General features: G+C 47.1%; 1 protein-coding gene across 4 annotated transcripts in view; it reads right to left on the bottom strand.

Moving 5' to 3' along the window:
• The window catches only part of LOC133138225 (neuron navigator 1-like), a 171,072-nt gene that overhangs the window by 108,203 nt on the left and 36,626 nt on the right, over positions 1-26,243 (bottom strand). For 2 of the 4 annotated variants that reach the window (XM_061256807.1, XM_061256808.1), the window contains exon 5: positions 15,505-16,236. The exons of the other annotated variants lie outside the window; for them this stretch is intronic. In XM_061256807.1, coding sequence (XP_061112791.1) covers positions 15,505-16,236 — 732 coding nt within the window. The remainder of the gene's footprint in view (positions 1-15,504; positions 16,237-26,243) is intronic. 4 annotated transcript variants of the gene reach the window in all.

Here is a 26,243-nt window from a genome sequence, read left to right as displayed (position 1 = left end):
TAGGTTTGACCAGTTAAGACCAGCTCCATGCTCAACACGGTTTGATAAACTCAAGCTTAAGCATGTTTTGAAACATCTCTTAGCTGGTATTTTCAAGCTGGTGTCATAGCTGGATTTTACAGCAGGGCACGCTATTGCACAAAAGCCAAAAAATACATCTCAACATCTAAGATTTATTTTATCTCATTACAAGACTAAAACAGCGTGCCTCGCTATTGTGAGAGGGCAGATTACCAGAAGTCCAATCATGAGTGATGGGATATAACCGTTCAGATTATGGAGATCCTAGCAAGCAGGCTAGCCGCGTGTAGCGAGTGAGCTTGTGTCCGCTGGTAACCACGAAATGGGATTTGGCCCAATGAAAAGACGCTGACAGCTTGTCAGGGGGAGTTTTCCTCACTGATCCCAGATCCCACCCAGCTTCAGAAAGAGGCATCAAGTAATAAAACACAGCGTGCTGGGACTTTTGTCACATGTGCCCAAGAGAAACTCAAGGTCTACAGAGACCAAGGATTTGAAGAAAAAATGTTGAATTCCGATTCAGAAATTATGAGTCAGAAATGGCTAAACTTGGTTTCTGTCTGTTGTGGTGGTAGAGTATAACCAGAAACATCTTCTCTTTTTTTAAATGACAGTAAATTATACATAAATTACCACAAGGGCTGCAGTATGGTTATGCATAAACGTTTTAAGTTAAAAAAAATATATATATCCACGGCAACAAAACTCACTTCAGTTTCCACATATTGAGCAACGCAACAGTGAAAAATTATCAGTGTGGCGATATTGCTCATTTTAAAAACAAAGAGGGGATCATTTTCCTCCACATTCAGATGATTATCTGGGTCCTATCATTGATTCACATGAAAGATAGAGGCAGACCCTGGATCCTTCACAACGGGGCCGAGCATTGAGAGATTCAGTCACTGCCCCCGCACTGCAAAGAGAGGGAGAGGGAGAGAGGGAGATGGAGAGGGTGGGAGAGAGAAAGAGAAAGAGAGAGACCGAGAGAGATAGAGAGAGAGGGAGAGAGAGGGATGGAGAGGGGGAGAGAGAAAGAGAAAAGAGAGACAGAGAGAGATAGAGAGGGACGGAGAAAGAGAGAGAGGGAGTGAGAGAGGCAGAGAGCGATGCTCTTCCGCCCACAGGGTAATTGAGGTAAAGAGAGTGGGACCGTAATGCACTACAGTACAGTAGAGCCTGTGAATAGCACACATAATGGAAAAAGAGAGAGAGAGAGAGATGGAGAGAAAAGGGTTATTGTCTCCGGGAGACAGTCTGGAAGTCTTTTTAAGAGGAAGGCCAAAGAATCCCCATCATTCCCAGCAATCTGGGAAGTGAAGGTGACAAGACAGGTCACCTTGGATGGAAAAGTGAGGCCTGGTCTTTATAGAGGAGCATTATGCCTAAAGCACGCTTAAAGGTTTGTGTGAGGCCTTTCACAATGACAGCCAATGCTGCAGGCCTGCCTGTATACAGTACGGAGTGCCAGGGCTGCTAGCTTTCTGGGGTTCTCTCTCAAATATAACATTAAGAGACACGCCTAGGGCTAATATCTAATGGAAACACGATCAGGAGTTCCCTGGGGATACCCAACCTAGATTTTCTGTCCTTAGTGGCTGTCCGTTTGTTTGCAGTGTCCCAGGACTGAGGACATCTGCTCTGACTCTGCTGATCATCAGACCCGGGGTCAAATCCATAATAGTTTTAGATTCAAAATCATTTTCTACACTTTACTGAGCTTGTCTGGTGTATTGAAACCAATGGAATACTCTCAAAAAGCGCAAACCTTGCCTTCTGGTCCTCTTGGTAGGCTCAGGCAAGATCAACCGAGCACAGAAAAATGCTCGACCCAGGTCTGCTGCCAATACAAGTGAGAATGCACACGGTTAGGAAGTTGAACTCTGTGCATTTAAAATGAACCGTCATATGGTGCACCATATGCCCCGAACAAACAGGAAGCAGGCGATTCCATTAACTCCAGCAGAACACACAGTGCGGATAGCGGAGCCAATCCAAAAACAAACCAAAGTGCTGTCATTGAACCATCTCGTTTGTTCTCTCAAGCCACCAGAGCAAAATAAAGCAAACACACTGGAAAAAATGGCTGTCTTGAGAAGTGTTATAAGATCTTTTTTTCTTCTTCTCTCAATTAGAAAATATTAGCTTGTTTTAACTTTCTGTTTGCTTAACAAGGGACATTTTCTCACCCCGCTGGCAAATCTTGACATGAGTCAAACTTTCACACCTCGTTAGCATTGTTTTTGTTCCATTCAGCAAAAAAGTCAAAGAAATGAGATATAAGAATAATTTGAAATAAGTCTCAAAATAAGACTAAGATACGTAGACTGACTCATTTGGTTTTTTGCAGTGCAGAAATGATGACAAAGCGAAAACGTTACCGGGGGTATTCTGGAAAGCGCTTGAGGTGTCGGGTCCACCTCCGCCCACCTGCTTCTGTGTGGTGACATCATCCCGCCCGGTCCCACCGTAATGTCGTCTCATTCATTGACTCAGAAAATGATCCGCTTCCTGTCGGCTCTTTCATGTTGCGGGGGGGGGGGGGGGGGGGTGGAAGCTCGGCGTCGACCTTCAGCGGTCGGGAAAACAGGAAGTGGAGCGCACGAGCGGTTTTTCGGCAACATCTGCCGCTTCGCCACCCCACCCTCCTCCCTCAGCAGGGGGGTCCTGAGCATGCCGTATCACAGCGGGGGGGAAATGAAAACATGCAGGAGGAGCGTGAACCGAAAGGCCCCCCTTCAGGCCAAAATAACACGGGAGCAGCTACACGGGAAAAACCACAACACTTATTTTACTCTCATATTTAGACTATATATAGACAATGAGGCAAGACATCTTTACTCATGTAAAGATTTGGAGTAAGAAAAGCTCACTTGTCAAGCAAAAAACTTAGCAGGCTAATATTTCCTACTCAAGAGGAAAAAAAGATGATTTGAAGTGTCATTACAAGACTGAGACACTTGTTAAGACAGGCAGGGTTCGCGATGTCGAATGCCCTTTATTCTATTTGCAGGAACACAAAAGCCCGTTCTCCACATCACGTCTCAGCAGTACAAATGCTTGGAGCTAAGTAGTTAGCCCAGCGAACTCTTCAGTTCAGTCAACCCCCCACTCAAACCCTGAGTGTCGGATCATTGCTGAGCTATTACCTCATGGCTAATGTGTTTCCTGAAGGCCCAGTTCTCCTTCAGTTCAGAGACTGTCGAGGAGAGCGTTGTTTTCAGCTGCGTTTTAATAGATACAGAAATGGCAGTTGTATAGTACACATCAACTGGAAATTATGAATAATAAACATGGACTAGAAATGGTGTCTAAATGGCCTTCTAAATGATCTTGTTCTCTAAAAGCTGTTACTTCTTTCTAAAAGTATGATCCTCTTTTTAAAATGTAACACAATACTATTGCTGACAAACATTGTACACAACAGTAAGTATTATGTAGTAGTATTAATGCAAAAATAATTGTCCTTCCCAGGACCTTGAAGGAAAATGATCAGTTTTCAAGGGTCTTATTCGTGAATGAATGGCCTTAATATCGCCAAATATTTGTTATTACTGCTTTTTAATGCCACCATTTTATCATCACGTATCAGCACACCATTACTCCTTAAGAAAACACCCCATTTTGGAGACGTCCGTGTTCATCTCCAAAACAACGCAAATACCACAACTGCACAGAACAGCTGAGGAAGCTGCCTGAAGGAACGCTTCCCATGATGCAATAGATTTGTTATCCAAGTCTTGGAGAGAGCGAGAGAGAGAGAGAGAGAGAGAAAAATCTCAGAATGTGGGGGGAAGAAAAGAAAGCGGAGAATCGAATGCAGGAAAGGGTCCATCCAAACCCTTAAACCGTGGGCTGAGCAGTGCAGCCGTGAGTCTGGGGACCGTCGTCAGTCCTTCAGCAGTCAAACAGACCCTGGGAAAATATATTGAAGTATAGATAATAATTTAGCTGAGGCTTTTATCCAAAGCGACTTACAGTTGATTAGACTAAGCAGGGGACAATCCCCCCAGGAGCAATGCGGGGTTAAGGGCCCAACAGCTGCACAGATCTTATCGTGGCAACACCGGGGCTTGAACCACCAACCTTCCGGCCCCAGTCATGTACCTTAGCCACTAGGCTACAGGCTGTATGTACCTTTAGCCTTGAGGTCTGTAAGAAAAAACGAAACAAAAAAAATTGACCAAAAAAGAGAAGGGGGACCCTTAAAGGGCGGTGAAGAGTGTTTTTGCCTTGCTAGTGGACCTCGAGGCGTTGTGCTGGGACGGTGGCCCGGATGACCGGAGGTTACACGGCCCTGTGCAGCTGCGAAAACCCCACGCGGCCGCAGCTGCGCCCGTGACAAACCGCTGGAGTCCCGCCAAGGCCGAGGGAGCCCCCCCCCGCCCCTCCACACAGGCCCGTTTACGAGCCTAATCCCAGCAGAGCTAGCGCTAGCCTGGAGCTGCAGCGCCGAAAAAATTTCTCTTAACAAGCGGTTTTAGTCTTGTAACGAGACTTAAAGGTACAATAGGTAAGATTTGTGTGTTAAAACATTGTCACAAGACCATTGTAAATCCCTTCCTATCATTGAAAAAGGCTCACTGACGTGTTGACTCACCCTCTGCTTGTGTTTATAGTCCTTAAATTCGGGTTTCAAAATATACAGTTGACGGCCTGACTCTGTACCAAAGCATTGTATAACTGTACAATAATTCAAGCTCATTGGTTGAAAATTGTTTCTAATTGCCACAGCCAATGGTGCGGGGGGGGTTTCAACTTCAGCACGTTCACAGAGAAGGGGGAGGGATAAACAGTGTTGTGGTTTGAGGGTGCTTGTTGCTACAATTCCTCTGTTGACCGTTTGAAGTCTGAAATGACCTATTGTACCTCTCAGATCTTATTATTTAATACTTCAGAAAAAAACTATTAGCTTGTTTTAAGTTGTTTAAGCTTGCTTGACCAGTGACATTTCCTCACCCCAATGGTGAATCTTGAAATGAGCCAAACTCTCACCTCATTGGCATTTTGTTTCATTTCTCATTTACCAAAAGAATAAGAATAAGTGTGGAGCCTTACTCCAAGCGGGGATAGCGGTTCATTACCAGCGTGCCTCTGGGCACGATGGCTTGACTGTCCAGGCCATCCAGTAGGACGCCGTACCGTGGAACAGCACCGCCTGTCGAGTGCTGACCTCAAGCGCGACTCCACCCTTGTTGTGTGACTTTTATGTGGCCAGCGGCCGTTTCTGTTGTCTCCATGGATTTGCCAGAACGCCAGAGCAGATGGATGGGAGAGGGAGGAGGGACAACTTCAGAACAAGCCTTTAGCCTTCCGAAGCCAGTCATTTACTTCCAAAATAAGCTGGAAGAGATTCCACCGAGTAAGATATTACAGTGATTTGTCAACAATCTGCTTGGAGTCGTTTGACCTGCACGGTCAAGGACACAATCGTGTGCATTTAGCCTGCTGCGATAAAGCAACAGTGAAAACCAGCTTTGACAAGGACCCATAACTCCATCTAAATAAATACACAGTGAAGTTCCCGGGATAAGAAGTGATTTCCTCTGGATACACCGTCTTACCTCCATTAACATGGAAGAACTTGCACGAGTTGCACAAGTTCTGGTTTGCAGGGAAAACCATCCCTTTGAGTGGAGGAGACGTATCCAATGAAATGAAATCAGAATGAGGTCAGTGGAAACACAGAGGACTAGGCCCCAGGAGGTAGACCCACCCGCTGCCTGAATTGAGACACCACTGAGGGGGGGAACCTTCATCAGCGATGAGGCATTCAGGGCATATTCTCACAATTATTGTGTCAACTATGGGAAAATTTTATTCACATTATTCAATAAAGCCCAGTTTCCTCAACAAAAACATTTTTGTTTTTTTTGTTTTACTTGAAAGTATGGACATGATTAGTCGACTAGCACAGCTGCATGCACAGTTACAGGATGCTAAGCAGCTATTCCAGAGGCTCTGGCTAGCGTTAATCCAACTCTCAACCCAACATTCGCCTGTCGCAATTATGGTGTGGTTACCACATTGTGTTTCACAGGCTGGCAAACAAATAACCACATGTATTTGTTAAAGCCCTATTGCTGTAATATTCTTTTTCATAAACGCAGTCCCAAAGTGTTCAAACTACGTTTTCTAGAGGGAAATGGACAACTCAAGTAAATGGGGCAAAAACCCAAAAATTCTTCAGTGATTTGATCACTTTTGGAATGCGTCCTATAGGGTGATCAGAGGTTCAGAGCGACTATAAAGGGAAGACCCCGTTGAAACATCACGGCTGACGCCTGAACTTTCACGGTCCATTTCTGTGTCCAATCATGGGTCATTAAGGGAAAATAATAGACTTAAAAAACCAGCAAGTTATGGTGCTAGACTGCATCCCTGAAGCAAATGCTGGATTTCTGGGGGGTAACGGCAATGGAAGAGTCAGCGTGCAATTAAAATATTGGAGGGGGAGAAGCTTCTCAAGGGACCAGTGAAATTAGTGCTGTTGTTTTGGGTCGGTCCATGTTTTTGTGTTTTGGGTCCAGGAGAGAGAGAGTGAACTTGTTGAGGACAGAAAAGGTCTCTCGCCCATGTGATGTCACCTTGGATCTCCATCAAACCCAAACGGTCACCCTGACGCCAAGCAGGCCTCCCCCCCTACAGAGGCCTGATGCTATGTGACCACGGCGCATTTTCGGGGGTGGGGGTCACATATGCTCTGAGTCCATAACCAGCGCCACAGCAAGAGCCAGAATGGCTGCCCCCTACCAGCGCAATACAAGAGCCCCGGTTTCATCATTCGAAAAAGCAACAGTGATGTTCTGAACAGTATACTAGCATGAAACACGCTGCACCTGTTGAGCCATTTCCCTGTAAAGTGATCGCATTATAAAGGAGCGCGTTGGGATTAACATTAAAGTTTCATACTAATGAGACTCACAATGTGACCCTGGCAGCCTGTCACAGTTGTTATGATTCAATAAAGCGGGTAATCAAAACGACACGCAGCATTTGAAGAATTCTGAACGTAAACCCGTCTGCGGTACAAACGAGGCAAAGGCTCCGACTCATTTTTCCAAAAACCTTTCAACAAGATATTTATTTCCCGCTGAAGTGGTGGCACTAAACATTTAAAAGCTTGCGGTCATATGTCAGTGTGTGTGTGTGTGTGCGTGTGTGTGTGTGTGTATGCGTGTGTATCTGTGTTTAAATTTTTTTTTTTTCATTTTTTACATTCTACATATTTTATTAAAAGTCACCTCTGTACTCATCTGGAGAATTTTTAATTTTCCATGTAAAAAACAAAACGAAAGAAAACCTGGAAATAATGATTTTCAGACCATAAATATATTTTGATTTTTAGTTATACTCTGCTGCGATCAGCCCTTGATGTGAGTGCATATTACATTCCTAAGTACATTACATTCTTACAACCAGTGGCTGAGTAGCTTGGGGTCAGAAGACAGTGGAGAATGTGGGAAAATGGCGTCCAGGCCCACAACCTTTCATACAATTCTCTGTTCGTGACCATTTCTTCAGGAGAACATAGCAAGACATATGCATACACTATGAGCTTCCTGTTGTCAAAAAATATGTTTATCATGATTTTAGAAGGCTGCTAAAATTGTCCAAATATAGCCTTTTTCTTTTGGGGTCCAGACTGCTTGAAAAATAAGGCCTGGGTTCAGAAATACAGAACCTATCCTTTAAGACCATACATAATTTATGTAAATGTTCCCTATAAAAACAAATCTGTAAATGCCCTTCATTTGCCCAAGTCCCAATGATGCTTAAAAAAGACTGATCCACTGATAAGCACAAGACCTTTAAGTGACCTGCATTTAAACATTCTGAAGGACAGACACAGAGTCAATCTGCCCTTTCTTAGGGTTAAGTCGGCACAACATACTCTAGGTGGGAAGATGATCTTTCTGCAATATGGGCCAAAGGGAGGTACACAAGACCTATCCAGTCAACCATAAACAGACCAGAAACACAGGCAAACAAAGCAGGCAAACAAACATTCCTCAAGTGTGTTTGTGAGAAAGGGAGCAAGCAAATGAAAATGGGAGGAGAACAAATGTTGTGGCGTATCTGCCAAGTATCAACATGCACACACACACACACACACACATACACATACACATGCACGGTTACACACATATACTCACACACACGGACATACTCATCCACACACACAGTCACAAACCCAGGCACACACACAAACACGCACACACACACACACACACACACACACACACACACACACACACTGTCACACTGACTCATTAGCAAACGCATTGAGTAGGACCAGGCAGAGGATGTGCTCTGCGCTTCAGACTGTGTGCACATGTAGGTCAGGAGATGGCCAGATGAAGAGCAGTCCATTATATGTATTACCCAACATGTCGTTATACTAATTATCAGAATTAGGGACTGTATCCTGGAGTGGAATCTCCCAAAACCCCATTTTGAGGCCCCACCCCATCATACCTCCCTAAGCTCCACTATGAGGACAGATAGGCATCACCCATACATCCCACAAACAGACGTACGTTGCCACCCTCGCTAACCACATTCATCTGCAAGTACAGTAGAGCATTCAGCTGCCTCGAGGAGCTCCGCTTTGCTCCCATTAGTGCTGGCTGGCACGGGAATCCAAGGTTTCTGAACCTCTTAATAAATATGTGTCTGTTCCATAAAGTCCCCTTTGAACGCTTTGACCTCATACCATGTGACGGTCTCTCACAAGCATAGCTCCCGACAGCTGTGAAGCCGAAAACGAGGCTCGTCGGGCTGGAATGTCTGCCAGCACAATGGAGCTTGTGTGGAGAGAGGCATAGCGGATAACTCTACGCCCATCGCCCATACGGTCTCACCCTGACTGCGCTAACGTGCTCGTGGGCAGAGACCGTGCCACAGGGAGAACTCGAGGCCAGAGCACAAGGTGGAGGGGAATTCACAAGGTGGAGGGGAATTCATTCACAGAGCTGACTCGACGACCAATGAGGGGATGCGGTGGGACATACTGTGACAGTTCATGCCCCGATCAGGTGAATGTCCTTCTTGGACCACATAGGCGGGAAGCTGCTGCATTGTGCAGATTATCTACGTAGATTAACGCACTCGTGCATTCGATATTGAAGTCTATTCCACCAAGGAGACCCACCTGTAAAAGTAATGCTTGACCAGCTTGAAAAGTTAGCTGGCCTGGGTATGAGCTGGTCAACCTGCATGGCCAAGCTGGTCAAGAAGCTGGTCCAGCTGGGTATGAGCTGGCCAACCAGCTAGTGCTGGTAGCTTGTCTGAGCTGGTAGCTGGTTAACCTTTTGTTTTCAGTAGGGGACTCAACACCAAATAGGAAAACACACAAGGCTGGCTAAACACACCCACAGGAAAAGCATCGTAAGTGATGGCGAGTTGGTCGTTTCTTGAAGGTGCACTTTTAGATGCAGTGTCCAGACCAGTTAATGAGCCAAGCCATTATTTTATGAGCAATCTATGAATGCGGCCTCAGAGGTCAGGTCATGGCGGGACATCCCCTGGGTGATATACAACTAAAACCCCTGGTCAGTCTTCAACTACACCCCCTCCACTTCCCATCCCAACCCCTCCCCAAAATTCCCTCCCAGCCATTCTGGTGTCCATAGCTGCTGCCCCCTTGACATCTATAAATCAGAACATTGATTCTCCTGTCTGGTCAGTATGAGTCCCCACTTCTAAGGAAACGACAACAAAAGGAACACGAAGGTGGGGGGTGGGGGGCTGAAGGCATAATTAGGAAAGTCAAGCCCCCAGGAAGATTAAACTCCAGCTTATATAACCTTTGGACTTCACTGTTTAGCTTCTCCCCGTTTTCCTGCCCCCAAGCATCCACCTGCTATGGTGGAAGTGGCGGCCATCTTAGCCCCCGAATCCATATCGCCCGGGAACCAGAAAGCAATCTGGGCCTTTTCCTCCAGGGTGGAAACGCATATTCTCCTTTTTCCAAAACCTAAAATGTTTGGCCAAATGAACACTGGAAACTCTCAGCCTATTTTCATCTCCAGACCAACACAAAGACATGCAAAAAAAAGGACCCTCACTCTGATTCACTTTAAATAAGCGGAAGTGGAATTTGTTTGTTTCCATTATGAGCGAGTTGTGTTTCTGTTATGTTTCTGAGGTGTGTGTGCTCCAGCCATTTCGGGACCCAGTGAAGCATCCCGGGTAAAGATCCTTCTTTACGTATCTTGGACTCCTGGTCGTGCAGCACCGACCTCTTTTATAAAGCGGGCTCACTTAAATTTTTTTTATTTAAACGCATGCATCTAAGATGGACTGCACATCCCATTTGATACGGCAGACAGGGAAAGCAGTGCTCAGCAATATTCACTGAAGGGCTGGAGACTACAGACGACGTGGTGCAGAGGCGGTTTCCCAGGGGAAAAAACCAAGATCACCACAGAGCCGTTACAACCTTGAGAACAGCCTCTTGTGCTCTTGGACAAAACCACCACCAGAAGCAACACTGGAGCACTGATCCAAACCAGCAGACACGTCCACTGTAATTGACAAGCAAGGGCTAAATATACGTGCCCAGGCCAGCCTTTTCTGCTGAAGTACTCAGAAAGTACGCACCGCGGTTTCTCCTGCGACCTATTCAACGATGACTTGTAAACACGTTTCTATTTTAGCGGAGCCTCTATTCCTTTGCGATGAAGCGGAGCTCAATTTGCACCCTTTTTTCTAAACGCGTTCGCGAAGCGGGCTAAAAGGCCACAACTCTCCCAAGAAGATTCACATCTAATATGATGGCATTTTCTCCTATGTTTTTAATGACATATTCCCAATTTGCATAGAGACTCAGCGGGTTCTGTTGAGGGACAGTGCAGTAATGCTCTGGGCCCTCCCTCTGCCACACCTCGGAGGAGTACTGTGCAAAATGAAATTGAGAGACAGACTGCATTAGCATTCCATGCAGAAGCGGAGACATTAGCCGCGATGGGTAATTGTATTACACGGTGGCTGGCCGTGAAACAGTAAACAGTAAAGAAAGATATTCACATTTCATTGTCAGAAGACCGCAGTCGGAAGTGTGCAGTGCAGACTAGCATCACAAAAACACCACCCTCATGCCTTTACTGCAAAAAAAGATCTATTGTTCACCAGACCATTGCTTTTAGCCTGTCCTCAAGCTTTGTTTGTTTACATAACATAAGAGCGCTCGTCTTTCTGGATGCGCAAACAAAATTACGGACACGCATCGCTGCATGTGCTCACACACACAAACGCAAAGACGCATTCTCATGATGAACACCGCTTCTCAGGCCAACTGCTGTGCGTCTGGACACTGTGAGGGGCGGTGTGTGTGTGTGTGTGTGTGTGAGAGCTGATCAGCCAGAACAATTTGGGCGCACCGATGCAATTATAGAGAGGGGGAGGGAAGCAGCCGGCACCAGCGCAGCTGGCTGCTGATAGGTTAACCTTTCCGAAACTCCAGCATCAGGCCAGCGCCTAACAGCCACAGTCATCTCATGTACACAGAAAGCAGTCCTTCAAATTGGGAAAACGACAGATCATTTTGGAGGAAATAGCATTTCCAAACCCATTTCCTGCTTGAATGGATAACATGCCATGTAATGTGAACCAGAGACGCTTTTCAAACAGGGCAAGAGACGCGATGAATGGATCTGCGATGAATGGATCTGACGGACATTAAATAGCCTCATGACATCAGAGGTAGGACTTGCTGACAGTGGTCGAGGAGCGGGTTGGTCGCTGGTCCAAGGAACTCTGAAGGTCAACCAGGACTGGGGTAAAGCAGTCCGGCAGTCAGGACCGGGGTAAAGCAGTCCGGCAGTCAGGTTGTAGCAACCTGGTGTTAAATCCAGCTATGAAATTACCAGCTACCAGCTGCTTCAAAACATAGAGCTTGAGCTGGTCAAACCATGTTGAGTATGGAGCCGGTCTGAACTGGTTAACCAGCTACCAGCTGTTTCAAACCCTAGCTTGAGCTGTTTTTTTTATAGCAGGGCACTACATTATGCATTTAGCAGATGCTCTTTACCCGAGTGACACTGCTTACATTTAGAAATACAATCCGCAATCCACTTAGACCGCCGGATACTTGGTGAAACAATTCAGGTTAAGTGTCTTACTCAACTGCACAACAGCAGCACCCCACTTGGGTATAAAACCTGTAAACTGAATTACTGAGCCCAGTTCGATTGGCATTACACGAGATGAACAACAATCTCAGCATGATATTAAATTAAGGTCAGCAGAAAAAACCCTGTAGAATCCAGCAATGTCATAAGCTGGTCTAGCTGGGTATGAGCTGGTCAACCAGCAAGTGCTGGTAACTTTAACTGTTTACATATAGCTAGAGCTGCTCAAACCATGTCGAGCTGGGAGCTGGACTGAACTGGTCAACCAGCAAAACCATGTCGAGTTGGGAGTTGGTCTAAACTGGTCGACCAGTTACTAGCTATTTCAAAACCTAGCTTGAGCTGTTTTTTTTCCAGCAGGGTGGACAGACAACAATCTTAGCGTGATATTAAATAAAGGTCAGCAGAATGGACACAAAGGGCAGGAGAACCCCCTTGTTGCCCCTCGCTGGGCTCTATAACCCAGCACACAGAAGGAAAGGGTGTTACAGGCTCTGCCCTAGCCAGGCAGGGGAAAAGGAAGCCAAACCTACTTTTATCGGTATTAGAATTGTTTCAGTCACTGACTTTTTACAATAAAACAAAATAAAGTTTTACAATCGTTTAGCCAACAGTACTCCGGGACCTTTTCGGTCTAAAGATCAAAACAACCCGTTAATACAGGGGGACCTTTTTGGACATTAAAAACAACGGCTTCCTTTGGTGCCCACAAAGGTGTTTTCGTAACATTTCTGTGCGTTGCTCATTGAGGAAATTCATTGTTTTTCCGAGCCCCGAGTGGACAGGAAGGACTTTAGCGGCCGCGCTGATATGACAGTATTTCCTGTTCCTCTGTACGAGGGACACGTAGAGCGCGGGGAGCGGGCCACGGAGGCGATGTCGGCGGAGTGGCACTCCTGGGTCAGGGGGAGACGTGCGGCGGGATGGCAGGGGGAGGAAAGAGAGGGGGGGTGGGGCGGGTGAGTGATCCCACTCAGGGTGCCGGAGCCCTGGGCACAGAGGGCAGAGGCAGTGGGTAGGGAGTACCAGCACACTGCAAAAAATGTCTGGCTTAACAAGCGTTTTTAGTCTTGCAATGAGACTTAAGATCTTATTTTTTGAAAATAGTAGTGTGTTTTAAGTTACTGTCTGCTTGACAAGTGCAATTTTCTTACCCCATTGGCAAATCTTGAAAGGAGTCAAAACTGTCTCACGCCATTGGCAATATTTTTTTCTTATTTTGCAGAAAAAAGTCAAAGAAATAAGATGTATTTTTGCAGTGCATGGTGACACACCGTAGCACTAGCACAAAAACAGCCAGAGTGTCTAGTGCTTAGAGCGGCAAGACACATCCTGGCCCTGCTGCAGTTCAGACCTGGGTCAAACACACACTTGAAGCACTTTAATAACTCTGCTGGCTTTGAGCCTTCGGTCCCCGCTCGAGTGGCGAAATGGCCGCTCCAGCAAGGAAAACAAAAGAGCAGTGACCGACTTTCAGAGCTTCTCGGTGTCCCTGAGTCCTTCCACTGAAACAGAGTCACAAGCAGCTGTCACACTAACAGTCCAAATATTGGCATTTCAAGAACTAATGGGATAAAAATTATCATTCACGCCGTGACGTTCCTTCATTGTCTTTATGCTTCCGTGGTCTTTACGACTCCCATTCTGGGACCGGGTTAAAACAAATTGAGGACATGCACAGCAAAGAGAACTGTTATGGCAATTAACCTCTAGCTCTGACGCTGTTTCCGGGGGATCTGGCAGATCACATTCACAAAGGTCAGCTTTTCACCTTCAGCTTTTCATTCTTATCGGCCACTTCCAGTCCATTTTGATCCTAATCTTTTTTCGAGTCACAACCTACCAGTCTATCCATACAGACATACACGAATACTAAACTGGCTGTTGTGTGTCACTGAGTCAACATTACTAGTCCAGGCATCAGCTATTTAACAAGACACTGAAACTTCACTCCAATATGATTCACCAAAACCCTTCACCATATTGCAAATGCAGTTCCGACTAAACACAGAACAAAAATGGTATCCGACTGACTCACTTCACGGCTGACTAATAACAATAATTTTGAACACTATAGTTGTATTCGACGGTAAAGGGAGTCAAACGGGCACGCAAGCTGTACATTCAGAATAGCATTAAAACTGAGGTTATTGAGAAAATGGCCGCTTCCCCTCAGGCCAAGCCTGGATAGATAAGGCGTACGGCAGAGATAATGAGGGCCAGGATGTGAAATAAACAAGGCCGGGAGCGAGTGTGGAAAGGCCGCGGCCGCGCTGGGGGGGCACTCAGCTTCAGCGGAGACGGCGGGAAAAGCATCTCGCCGTGACGGTTACGGGCCTCGCTGAAGCGCTCCCCGTCGAGGAAAGACAGATAAAGATGCGCCCGTCTGTGTACACCTGTCTGTGCATCTTTTATTAAGCAGCGTTTCCGCGCGAGCGCTTGGTTCCACATAGAAAGCGAGTGAGAGCTGTCCGTCCATCCCCCGCACTGCAGAATGTAAACAAACGGTCTACCGGTGCCGTCAGGTACCTGCTCCCTCCCTTCCCTTCAGATCTCATCCTGCCTGCATTCTCCACCCCCGCCTCGGTGTCAGGGGAAGGGGTGCGGGGGTGAGGCGCCATCTGCCAGCGGCCGTAGATGAACAGGGACCGACCGGGGGCTAAGTACGCCGCTCGCTGGGCGCTGAGACCCGCTCAATATGCCCCGGTTTATTTCAGGGGCTCCTATTTCCGGATGTCAAAAGGGCCGGCTGGCATATTGAGCGGAACAGAGGGGACGGCACCCTGGGTAAATGTCACGGATATACACGGAGCACAAACACGGGACACGGGCAACCCGTCACCGCGGCGAATGACGGACCCTGGGGCCGGGGGCCGAGGCCCGTACGGCGCTCACACGCACGGCGGTAGACGGCAGGCTTCAGACTCTGTGTCAGTGTGTCAGCCTGGGGTGCAGGTACCGCGGAAACAATGCCAGACCCCCCCCCCAACCGACACCTCCTCCCCCTCTCTCTCCCGCTCCCTCTCCCTCTCTCTCCCTCTCTCTCTCCCGGGCTCTCTCTCCCCCTCTCTCCCCCTCTCCCGCTCCCTCCTGCAGAAGCGCATGCACTGACAGCCTGTCAGAAGCAGCTCCGGCTCACATCATGCTCACATGCGCGGGAACCAGCAGCGGGATGCGGTGAAAGCAGGCGATGTTTTTTTAATGAATGGGATTATCTCCGCAGAAGGAGGAATGCGGGTCTGTGACGCCGAGCGAGGGAGCGGCAGGGTAGTGGCGATGGCTCTGCTGCCGGAGCGAGCGATGAGACAGCCAGGGCGCATGCACTCCCCTCCTGCCCCTGTTTACTCACCCAAAATCTGGCTGAACAGCAGCTGCTCCAGGTCCCCCAGCACCGTGACCACCAGCTCTGGGTCCACCTTCAGGAAGGTCTTGTCCCCTTCCTCGGTCCCCTTCTCCCCCTTGTCCCCCTTCCCGCCGCCCTGCGGAGCCGCCCCGGAACTTTCCGCCAGCTTCTTCTTCTCCTGAGCCTGCTTGGCCTTGCTGGAGAGGATCTCGTCGTCCGACTTGCTGTCGTCGGCCGCGTCGGGGGCCTTGCTCAGGGGCTTCACCTCGGCGTAGGGGCCCCGGGGGATGCGGCTGGGCTTGCCCAGCCCGGAGGGGGCCGTCAGCGGGCTGAAGGGCTTGGCCTTCCCCTGGAACAACGAGTGCTCCGATTTGGAGAGGTTCCGGGACAGCGGTGCGGAGCCCTCCTTGGCCTTGGCCTTCAGGCAGCCCCCGCCGGCCGGCTTGGCCGTGTCGTCGCACCACTTGGGCTCGTAGAGGTGCAGCTTCTTCTCTGCGTCGGTCAGAACGCACAGGTTGGTGAGGGACTTCTGCTTGCGCAGGCCGGAGGGGGCCAGCAGGCGGCCCTCGGGGGCCCCGGCCCGGAACACCCGCAGCTCGCCGCGGGGAGCCTGGGGGACTCCCGACTTGCCCCTCTTGGCGGCCATGTTCCCGTCGCCCTGGCCCTGGACGTCGCTGGCCTCCCGGTCGCTGTCGAGATCTACTCCTCTGCCCTTCACACTAGCCCCAAGCACCCCTCCTGCGTGAAACCATTCAGAGACATGAGGCAGAGAGACGGATGAGAAAGCAAGCAAGAAATCCAACCCGGTACCGATTCCCTCTCCTCCGGTCCCTCTCTGTCTCTCTCGCCCTCCCTCTGTCTCGCTGTCGCTCACACACGTAGCCTTCCCGATAGACTACGGCCGGGAGAAGCGCTAAGGTTGGATTTTTAAAAGGAGAAGTCCTCCCAGGCAGTGGTAATCCGTGTATCTGGGTGTGAAAATCCTGCTCCTGTCTCCCTTTCTCTGGAGCTGCTGCTGTTGAGGCTGCAGCTGCCTCACTGCTGGTCAGTCTCTCTCCCCCTCTCGCTCCCTCCCTCCTGCTCTCTCTCTCTCTCCACTTCTCCTCTTGCGTCGGCAGACCCTCCTGCCGCTGAGTCGCGCAGCAGCCGAATGACAGCAGAGACAAACGCAGCAACAATCCCTCCCCCTTCTCCTCTGCCTCGCTCGCTCGCTCTCCCTCCCTCCCTTCCTCTCTCTCTCTCTCCTGCTCTCTCTCCCTTCCTCTCTCTCTCTCTCCTGCTCTCCGTCCCTTCCTCTCTCTCACTCTCCTGCTCTCTCCCTCTCTCGCACTGGTTCCGAGATGCTTCCCTGCACCTAAGCGCTAAGTGTGATAGCTTAGGGGCCGGTGATAAATTACCAGCCCCTTATAAAAACTGGATGGCTCCCAGACTTTTATTCTGTTCTCACCAGCACTCCCGTTCAGCTCTGGGTTAATCCTTTTGTTCTTGCCCTCTTCCTCCCCCACCTCCCGTTGCCTTTCGCTCACACTCACTTGCTATTACACACCTCTGGTCAGACTGTGGTTCACAATGGGTTCAGTAAACCAGATGAAAGATCAGCGCATTTCCCTTTGCCATTTCTAGTACAGGATAAGTAAATTAACTCACTCAATCCCCACTCAAGTCTGATAATCTGATTACCTAAAAATCCATTTGATTACTATAATTCCAAATATGATAAAAAGCACGTTTTAGAATCAGTCGCTCGGTTGTTAAGAAAAAAAAAAGCTTCATGCATTAGACTGAATAGAGGATTCCAGTCTCGCTCATTGAAACATATGGGACAAGAAAAAAAACTAACTGGGATGCCCGCGTAACTGGAATTCAGTTTGAGTCAGGGAAATGAGGATATCCCCGACTTTCAGTGTCAATCACATCACACATTAACCCTCCCATCTCTCCACACTCATCCAGACAGCCGTGTCTCCTAACGCGACCCCGTCGCTCCTAACGGGCGTGACAAACGAAGAGGCGATTTGTCACGGTTCTGGGTTCCCATGCACTAGTCGGGGCTCCCCTCCTGCCTTCCCGTACGCATTCTCCTCCTACGTGAAGGAGGGACGTCAAATCGATACGGCAGCCATGGTTATCGTAGCCTCCAGAACCGTTCTGGGTTTGGCCGTGTTCCACTTGCACGAAGAGGGGGGGGTGGTGAGCCCCCAACCCAAACACACCGTCTTCTCTCCTGCCCCCCCCCCCCTTCCCCGTGCAAAAAGAGCTCACTTGGAAGAAAAGCCAAGTCATCCGAGCAGACAACCCGGGCTCCCTCTCAACCCGGGCATCCAGAATCCCTCGGTTATTAAAAACCCTTTGATGTCCCTCCATTAACGGAGAATCGGTTTGATAGGTCTGTGGAAAAAAATAAATAGGTGGCTGTCGCACGATTGGCTGATTATAATTAAGGGTTTTCAAGGACAATTTCATCTTGCTTTCATTCAAAAAGTGATAGCACGCGTGCTTCTGAATTTAGAGTGAAATCCTATTGTCACATAAAAAGGTGATCTTATTTTGTGTGTGTGTTTCTGCAGATTATTGCAGTTTCTTCTCTCCTGAGAGACCCAGTAAAGATACACAATGGGAGTGTGGTCGGTCCTTAGTCCTCTCCGAGATATGAATCGCAACTGTTTCCATCTCACTCCATTTGTGTCAGTGAAAAATGTACCTATTATAAATGTTTTGTCAATTAGGTTTGGTTTGATTTTCTTGACATTTTGTTTGAGTGATGCTTTACTTTTAATAGAAGGACATGACGATTGCAAGCTTAATTGTAAACACATCGAAAATAACTGTGTAAGTATCAACATTTGAGTTTTTTAAACAAATATTGAATATTATGTCCTACCTTTATATTGTGGAGGGAGACCAACCATTTCAAAGATTATCATAAACTGATCTATTTACAATGTATAAGTAACTGCAAACTGTATTTCAAATATATATATAAAAATATAAAAATGAAATGAACTGAATGAAATGATGATTTGTGAGGATGATTATACATGACTAAAATTTCTCACTCATTGATTTAGGCTCTGCGTGTTACTGTAATGGCATTAGACACTCATTCAGTGAAAATAAACACCTTTCTAAGACTTCTTCGAGCATTCATAATCTTCCCTTACAGTCACCGATCCCTTTGCCAATGTGAAAATGGCATATTTTACGGAATATTTTTTAGTGGATAGGAAAATACAAATCTTAACAGATTTTAAAAATAATAATAATAATAATAATAAAGCAAGATAAGATGATACAAAAACAAAAATATCATGACACACTGTTGGTAAACGAAACAACTTGTCTTGGAGACTCCAGTATTGCTTGCCTACATAGAAAGAAGGTACACTAAAGTACATATTGAATGAAGGATCAGGGCTGCAACTCCATGACTGGACAGAAAATAAATATATCTGTCGGTAATGTGCATCTCTACCTTTCACTTAGTGTGTTGTTTTGTCTGTTGATCAATACAACTACCTTTGTTAAGTGCTTGTGTAGCGGAGATCGTAAGATCTATGTGCTCTACCCCCACACGAATACACCATTAGCATAGTGATTACTACATAATACATTTTGTGACATTAGCAGAGAATAAATATCATTAGCATGTCAATATAGTATACAGGACTGATCATTGTAACAGATTGCAATTATAAAGCACCTTTTATCTCAGGATCTAAATGCACTCGACTGTGCACCCTGTTTTTGTGGCAGCCATTTTGTACTATTTTTCTCTCCCCACACAAACACTCATTATTTGCAGGGACAGTAAATATATTAGGTGTGGCTATTTTGGAAAGGCTGGTTCATTGCCATACTTTTCCAAAAATATTCCACGTCCATTTGTTTTTTTCGGCCATTGGCTTACACAAACTGTTCCCTCCTTTTCGAACACAATAGCACCATTAACGTGGCCCACATTTCAGGAGCCCCACACCCTCTCAGACACAGCTTTTTGTGACCTTATCTGTAGACGACTGTTACGGCCAGTATTCAAAGAGATGTGTAGGTTTGAATACTCCAGATCATTTTCATAAATCTAAAGAGCGCCTTTCACAGTTATGTCTATGCAAATCCTGGTGCACAGCAACTGAATAAAAAAGCAGCCGGCGTTAAAGTAGTATTTGTTTTATGCGTGCTATTCTATTCAATGGTTTTCTTTTTCAATTTAATTTCCACCAATGTAAAATTTATATCACAAACAAAATACAACAGCAGCCACTGTAACTAGAGAATGTGTGGCGAGCACTCTTTAGAAATCATGTTCTGGGATTGCTCATACAGTAGACTTGACATAAATGTAGGAGTAAAAACGTAAATGAACAAGAAGCCAATGATGCAGGCGCCAAATCAGATGAATACAGGACTGCATGGTCCTGTGCATACGCAGTTGGTAGACCAGACTCGTACACTGTAGACACACACTAATTACAGAACCAGCGCTCCTGTTTGCAAACTCCCAGCCATTCTGGCCAGTGATAAGAGGGTCGAGGGGCTAGCGGACCCAGGCGATGTGTTGGGCTGCTGTAATCCCTCAAAGAAACATTAAAGTTGTGGAGCCATCGGAGGACACAAGGGCAGCGCTGTTTGGACAGCGGCACGCTAGCTAACCCTAAACAGCGCGCTTGTTTATCCGCAAGCCCAAACGCCCAGACGCACCACGGCCCCTGTACTCAAAACGTCTCGGGACGTGACCTCACTGGCTGGTCACACTGATGACTTTCATAAGTTTCGACACTGACCCGACTGTGCGGTTCTGCCACCCCAGACATGAGGTGGGCGCATTGGACGCACTTAAAAAAATGGCCTTAATGTCAAAGACCCGGTTTTTTTTTAAAATCCTGCTGAGAAAAACCGTGGAAAACTACGATTGCTCAATGCATTCATCGCATCGCTTGAATTATACACTCGATAAACGCCACAAGCAATTAAACATCGTGTTAAGAAACATGTTTTTTTCCTTGCGTTATTCAAAATTTCACACGATGAAATATATTCTTTACTGTGAATAAGGCTTCGTGTCTACGGTGAAAAAAAGTTGGCGGGGGTTGCGCTGAACACGCCCATGTGTTTTATGGTCATTCTCGGGCAAATGTGCCATTCTGGAACGCTTGCTCTACGGGCTTTACAAGGAGTTTTCTCTCTGGAAAAAAAAAAAAGGTTCTAATTTTGCACTGTGCCACACCCGAGCATGAGTCAGACAGGAGCTCTTGGAGCATGGATGTAGGAGACGGGGCGAACAGACAGGGACCATACGCTTACACGTGAAGGACATCCTGCTACAGATGCCATACATACAGGTCGAGCTTATATCAGCTCTGGCTATGAACACTCTCCCCCTCATAGTCGGGGTAAGAGGAGTTCTGAAGCACGGACTTCCATTTTCTGCTTTACACCCAAAAAGCCGTCTTGCGCAATGACACAATGGAGCATGGCTGGCTAGCTGTCAAAAAATGATGTTATTAATCAAGATAATCGAAAATATATACCCAGCGAACAATTTTCTGTTCCCAGAAAGTTTTGGTAACGGTTTCCAAGGCATAAATTTGTTTGGTTTCCTTGATATTCTTTGAGCTTTATTTTTAAGTCAAAAGAACATGTTAGGAAATGTTTTCAGCTTTAGTATTCCAGTTTGTTTTTGTTTGTTTGGTTTGTTTTTTTGTTCATATATTACGTTATGTTAATTTTATCAATGTTGTAAATAAAAGTGAAATCTCTTGGAATGTTCTAGAAATATCTAGAAATCTGTTCGAGAAACAGATCCTCCTGTTTTCCATGACTGGAGTTTGTATACGACACACCTTGAACATTTTCCTGATCAACATTCTTGAAGTAGTATTATCCCACAACCAAATGGGAATCTAGCAGGAATGTTCGACAACATTCTTGAAGCATTTGTTTTAGGTGGGTACATAAGGCAGTGAATGCACAACTTAAAGGCAACTAAGGCTCTGTTGAAAAAGCTTATTTAAGCACTTAAACTCAGGAGAGTGTCAGGTTGGATGAAGAAAATCTCTGAAAGGGTAAGCGATAAATCTTTGGTGCCTCCCACGTTTGTCAAATGCGTTTAAAAACAACTTTTCTGCTGCATAAGACAAGGCAAAAAAAAAAAAGTTTGGCATTAGTCAATGTCCTGTCCTCACATTGGAGAGAGAAATTCTACCCTCCTAAACAAAGAACACAACTCCCTTGAAACGCACAGCATTAATCATACACAGAGCGTAATGAAATCTGATGAATCCATTGTGACTATGCCAGTCAGGCTTCCTCTTTAAACAAATTATGTTTTTTATCAGTAATGTTTTTTACTCCTATGAAGCGTTCCCAGCAAAAACAACATGAGATGTTATTGTTCTAGAAATTCACATTTCCAGTCATTATTTGGCCAGCATTTTCAAAGCTGTCCAAACTCTTATGTTTCTTAATCGAAACCAAAATATGGACTAAATAATAATGAAGAACCCTTACATCATACTGATGCCTTCAAGCATAATCTAATGACAGGATACCTGGAATATGAGGGCAAAAAGGATATTGTTACTATACCACAGGGAAGGCAGACAATTCTATAATAAGGATGATCTGCACGTAACATGACAGTTAAATGTAGAAGTATTGGCACCATGACTCGATTTTTGTTACGGCTCTGTACACAGGCACAGTGGAAACAAGGACTCAATGATGAGGTTAAAGGAAAGACTGTCAGCTTTAATTTGAGGGTGTTTAGATCCATAAAGGGTGATCCTTGTAGCAATTACAGCCCATTTATATACATAGTACCCCCCATTTTAGGGGAGTAACAAAAATCCTGTCAGTGTTCCGATACTTTTGCATTTAGCTGTATGTGTGGTACAGAAGTTATTGAACAGAAGTTTCCAGGATATAAGATGTAGGATGAGTCCACCTGTGAAGGAAGATGCCAGGGATTAATTTGGGGAGATGGCATCCAGCACATGCCAAGGTAATAATAATAGTAATAATATTATTAATATGTAATTTAGCTCACGTTTTAACCAAAACTTACAGTTGATTAGTCTAAGCAGGGCACAATCCCCCCTGGAGCGATACGTGGTCAAGGGCCGAACAGCTGCACAGATCTTATCGTGGCTACACAGGGGCTAAAAACTACCAACCTTCCTGGTCCCAGTCATGTACCTTAACCAAAGGCTACAGTCTGCCACAAAACCTGGTGGGTAAAACGTGGCGACCTGCTGAGACCTCCCAAAAACTGCAGCCCAAAATCATTTGGCACAACCATGGAGCTTTGGACTTCACTGAGACCAGGTCGGGGGGAATGGTGGCTGTGGACTTCACTGAGACCAGGTCAGGGTGATGGTGGCTTTGGACCTCACTGAGACCAGGTCAAGGGGAATGGTGGCTGTGGACTTCACTGAGACGAGGTCAGGGTGATGGTGGCTTTGGACTTCACTAAGACCAGGTCAGGGGAAATGGTGGCTTTGGGCCGTTACACTGAGACCAGGTCAGGGTGATGGTGGCCTTGGGCCAGTGGGCGCAATAACAGCTGCACTAATGAGGAAAGATGTAAAGCTGATTCATTTAGAGGCAAACACAGGTCTTATATTTTCCATTTGTGAAACCCACAAGAATTAATTCAGTTTTTCTTGTAATTTCCCCCCACATATTCAAATAATTTTTTGGTCAACAAGTTAACCTGTTCCACGCTGTAGCTGCAAGGCTGTGGCTCTGCTCTTTCCAGACAGCCCCTTAGTCACACATTATTTTTGACATTCCTTGCACACACACACACACACACACACACACACACACACACACCTCCCAGGAGTATCCCACAATGCTCCAGCAGCATCTATCATCCATGGAAACAGAGCGGCTTGCCTCACAGCTTGCTGTTACTGCGCTCTGTACTCCGAATCTGTCGGCAACGTCACAGCAGATGAACAAGGGGGAAAAAAAATAATCAATTTTTAATTTTACACTGGTTACATCGGTTTGCTCTGTAAGACGGCGCAAGGCAAGGGCAAATCGGAAGACGTCTCTAAGGTACGGGTTGTCTTGGCGTGTCTGTCGGCGTGCGTTCAGAGAAAGCCCGCTGGAATGCGAGGGGTGCCATTCTTTACGGCGCGCGGGTCTGAGTCGGACCGTTAATCTGTCAAGTTTACGCACCTCGCTGTCGGACAGAGGCAGATTCATGGGGCCGTCAGGGCGACTCGACGCTTCGTGACAATGAGAGCGGAGAGAGAGCACGCACACACGCACGCACGCACGCACGCACGGCCCGGCGCTGCGACCCTGCTCCCCCCGCGTTTGTAAAGGACGATTAAGCAATTCAGCGCGACCCAGTCGGTGGAGAGGGAGACGGGAAAACGCACATTAAGCGCAGTTTTACTCGGGTAAGGAGGGCAGGAGAGCGCTTTGCTTGGGGCGCGAGAGACGCTCGTGCGACTTCCCGCTCGTTCCTCACAGACATCGTTACTCAGAGCGATAGCCTGTCAAATACACGGCGGCCATTTTGAGACGCTCGGCTGCCTTGCACCAGTGTCCTCTCCACGGTCAGTTTCATCTAGACTACTGTACAGTACGCTCACACAGACAGGGATACAACGCATTAGGATTGCAAAAAAACATTTTAAACATGCATTAATTATGCTTTAATCACAACATAATCTTAATATTTCAAGCGTTATCCCCTCCTCATCAGTATTTCTGGAGTAAAGATGAGACGCCGTGTAACTGCAGTATTAGCCGGTCTCCATCCATTGTGGTTGACTCAAAAGTGGGTGGTTATATTAAGTATTCACTCAGGAGGTATGCGTAGCTTACATCTGCCCCTAATACGCACCTGGACATGGACCAAAGTGATTGGACTACAGCTGAACCCCGCCCGGGTCGTGAACTACTAACCTTCCGGTGCGGTAATCATTCTGCCACATTAGGCCCCTCCGGGGAGGAAGGGATGATGAGACGGTAAGCTTAGGAAAAATGCAGCCAAAACGACAGATTAAATCAAAATCCCAAAGCCCTCATTTCCAGCGGCGTAGCTTTGGGACAGGGGCACGTGTCGCTGGACCTTAATGAGGTGGATGTGGTGAGCAGGCCTGGCCCTAGTGACTGAGAAAGCGTGGCGGCGCTAACCCATATCTGACTGCAGGCATCAGCGTCCGTTTGGCCGCCGCCGAACGCGCGATTCGGCGCGTTAGCAGGGCGTGTCAGCAACGACGGGCGCACAGTAGATGCTTAATAAGATTGCTCCAGACTTATCTCTCCAGGTAAAGCTAAAAAAGCTCCTTTAGTGCGCAACTTTCCTTATTCCGTCAATATCATTGTGCGTTGGTGAGAGCCTGTCGTGTAGTGGTTAAGGTAAGTGACTGGGACCGGCAAGGTCGGTGGTTCAATCCCCGGTGTAGCCACAATAAGATCCGCCCAGCCGTTGGGCCCTTGAGCAAGGCCCTGCATTGCTCCAGGGAAGGATTGTCTCCTGCTTAGTCTAAATCAACTGTAAGTCACTTTGGATAAAAGTGTCAGCCAAAATGACATGTAATGTAATAGAGCTGACGTTCAGGCGGAATTAAAACAGAGGCTATCCTCCCGGCAATCCTCCTGGATCAGGCCCAGACTGCTGGAGAGACGGAGGGGGGGGGGGGGGGGTGGGTGTGGGTGTTTTCGGGGGTCCCACCTCGCACATCTGGAACCCATTGCGGGCCTCAGGGCCCGGAGCAGAAGCGCACAGCTGTGTGCGGAGAATTCGCCCGAGATAATCCCCCAGAAGATGAATAATGGCCGGCGAGACCCAGCAGCTGCGGGCGTAGCGCCGTACACCGGCGAGAACATCGCACCGGGAACGCTTTTTCAGGGCCCTTCGGACGATCGCCGGGGGAGCGAGCTACCCACCGGACACACCTGCGCTGGATGGGAGCGAAGGCGGGAAACGATCGGGGGAAAACTTGATGGAAAAACCCGGGTGACCGATTTCGACGAATAAAAAGGTAGCGATTACAATAAACGAAACGCAAACAGCCCCGCGCCTTTTTGACGGTGATCCAGTGGGACGGGGATATGGTAAAACATTAAAAGCCCTGTGTGTCCTCCCCCATCGCCACATGCTGCACGCTAGCTGAATCCCAGCGCTCTCCATCTGAAACCTGTAAACACGGACAGATGCTAAGTTTTCCATTTGGAGAATGACTCGAAACCCACTCATGTACATTTGCGCTTCGACACGCTGCACTGAAGGGGATCTAAGTGCTTTCTGTGTGGAGCCGGGCTCTCTCACCGAGGTGAGTCTGTCTGTCCGTAATCACCGTTCTGCACACACATGCCCTGGGAAGGCATCTCTGCCGCTTCACATCACCAACTACTTTAAAGCTTGCCATAAAAGTTTCGCTTGTAGGCACTGTAAAACAGTGGAAAGGCTGGTTTATACTCCGTCGCTCAACTGAAATTGCGACTGTTCATGAACATTCTAACGTCCCCTGACATTGACTATGGTTGTTTAATTTAAAATATATTTAATTTATGAAGTACAAACTGAATGTTGCTTGCTGGTTGTAGTGACGGAACTTCTTTCTATTATGTACATACTGACATCTGTCCTCTTATTTTTTACTTTTATTGTTTTATCTCTGTAAATATACCACTGTGCACTTGTGTGTATGTTTTATGACACATGCCTTCCTGGCCAGCTCAGCATTGTAAATGAGAATCACTTTCACCTGGTTAAAGAAATC

Source organism: Conger conger, chromosome 10 (genome assembly GCF_963514075.1).
Source record: "Conger conger chromosome 10, fConCon1.1, whole genome shotgun sequence".
In the NCBI taxonomy this organism is placed as follows: domain Eukaryota; kingdom Metazoa; phylum Chordata; class Actinopteri; order Anguilliformes; family Congridae; genus Conger; species Conger conger.
This window is presented reverse-complemented; position numbering and strand designations above follow the sequence as displayed.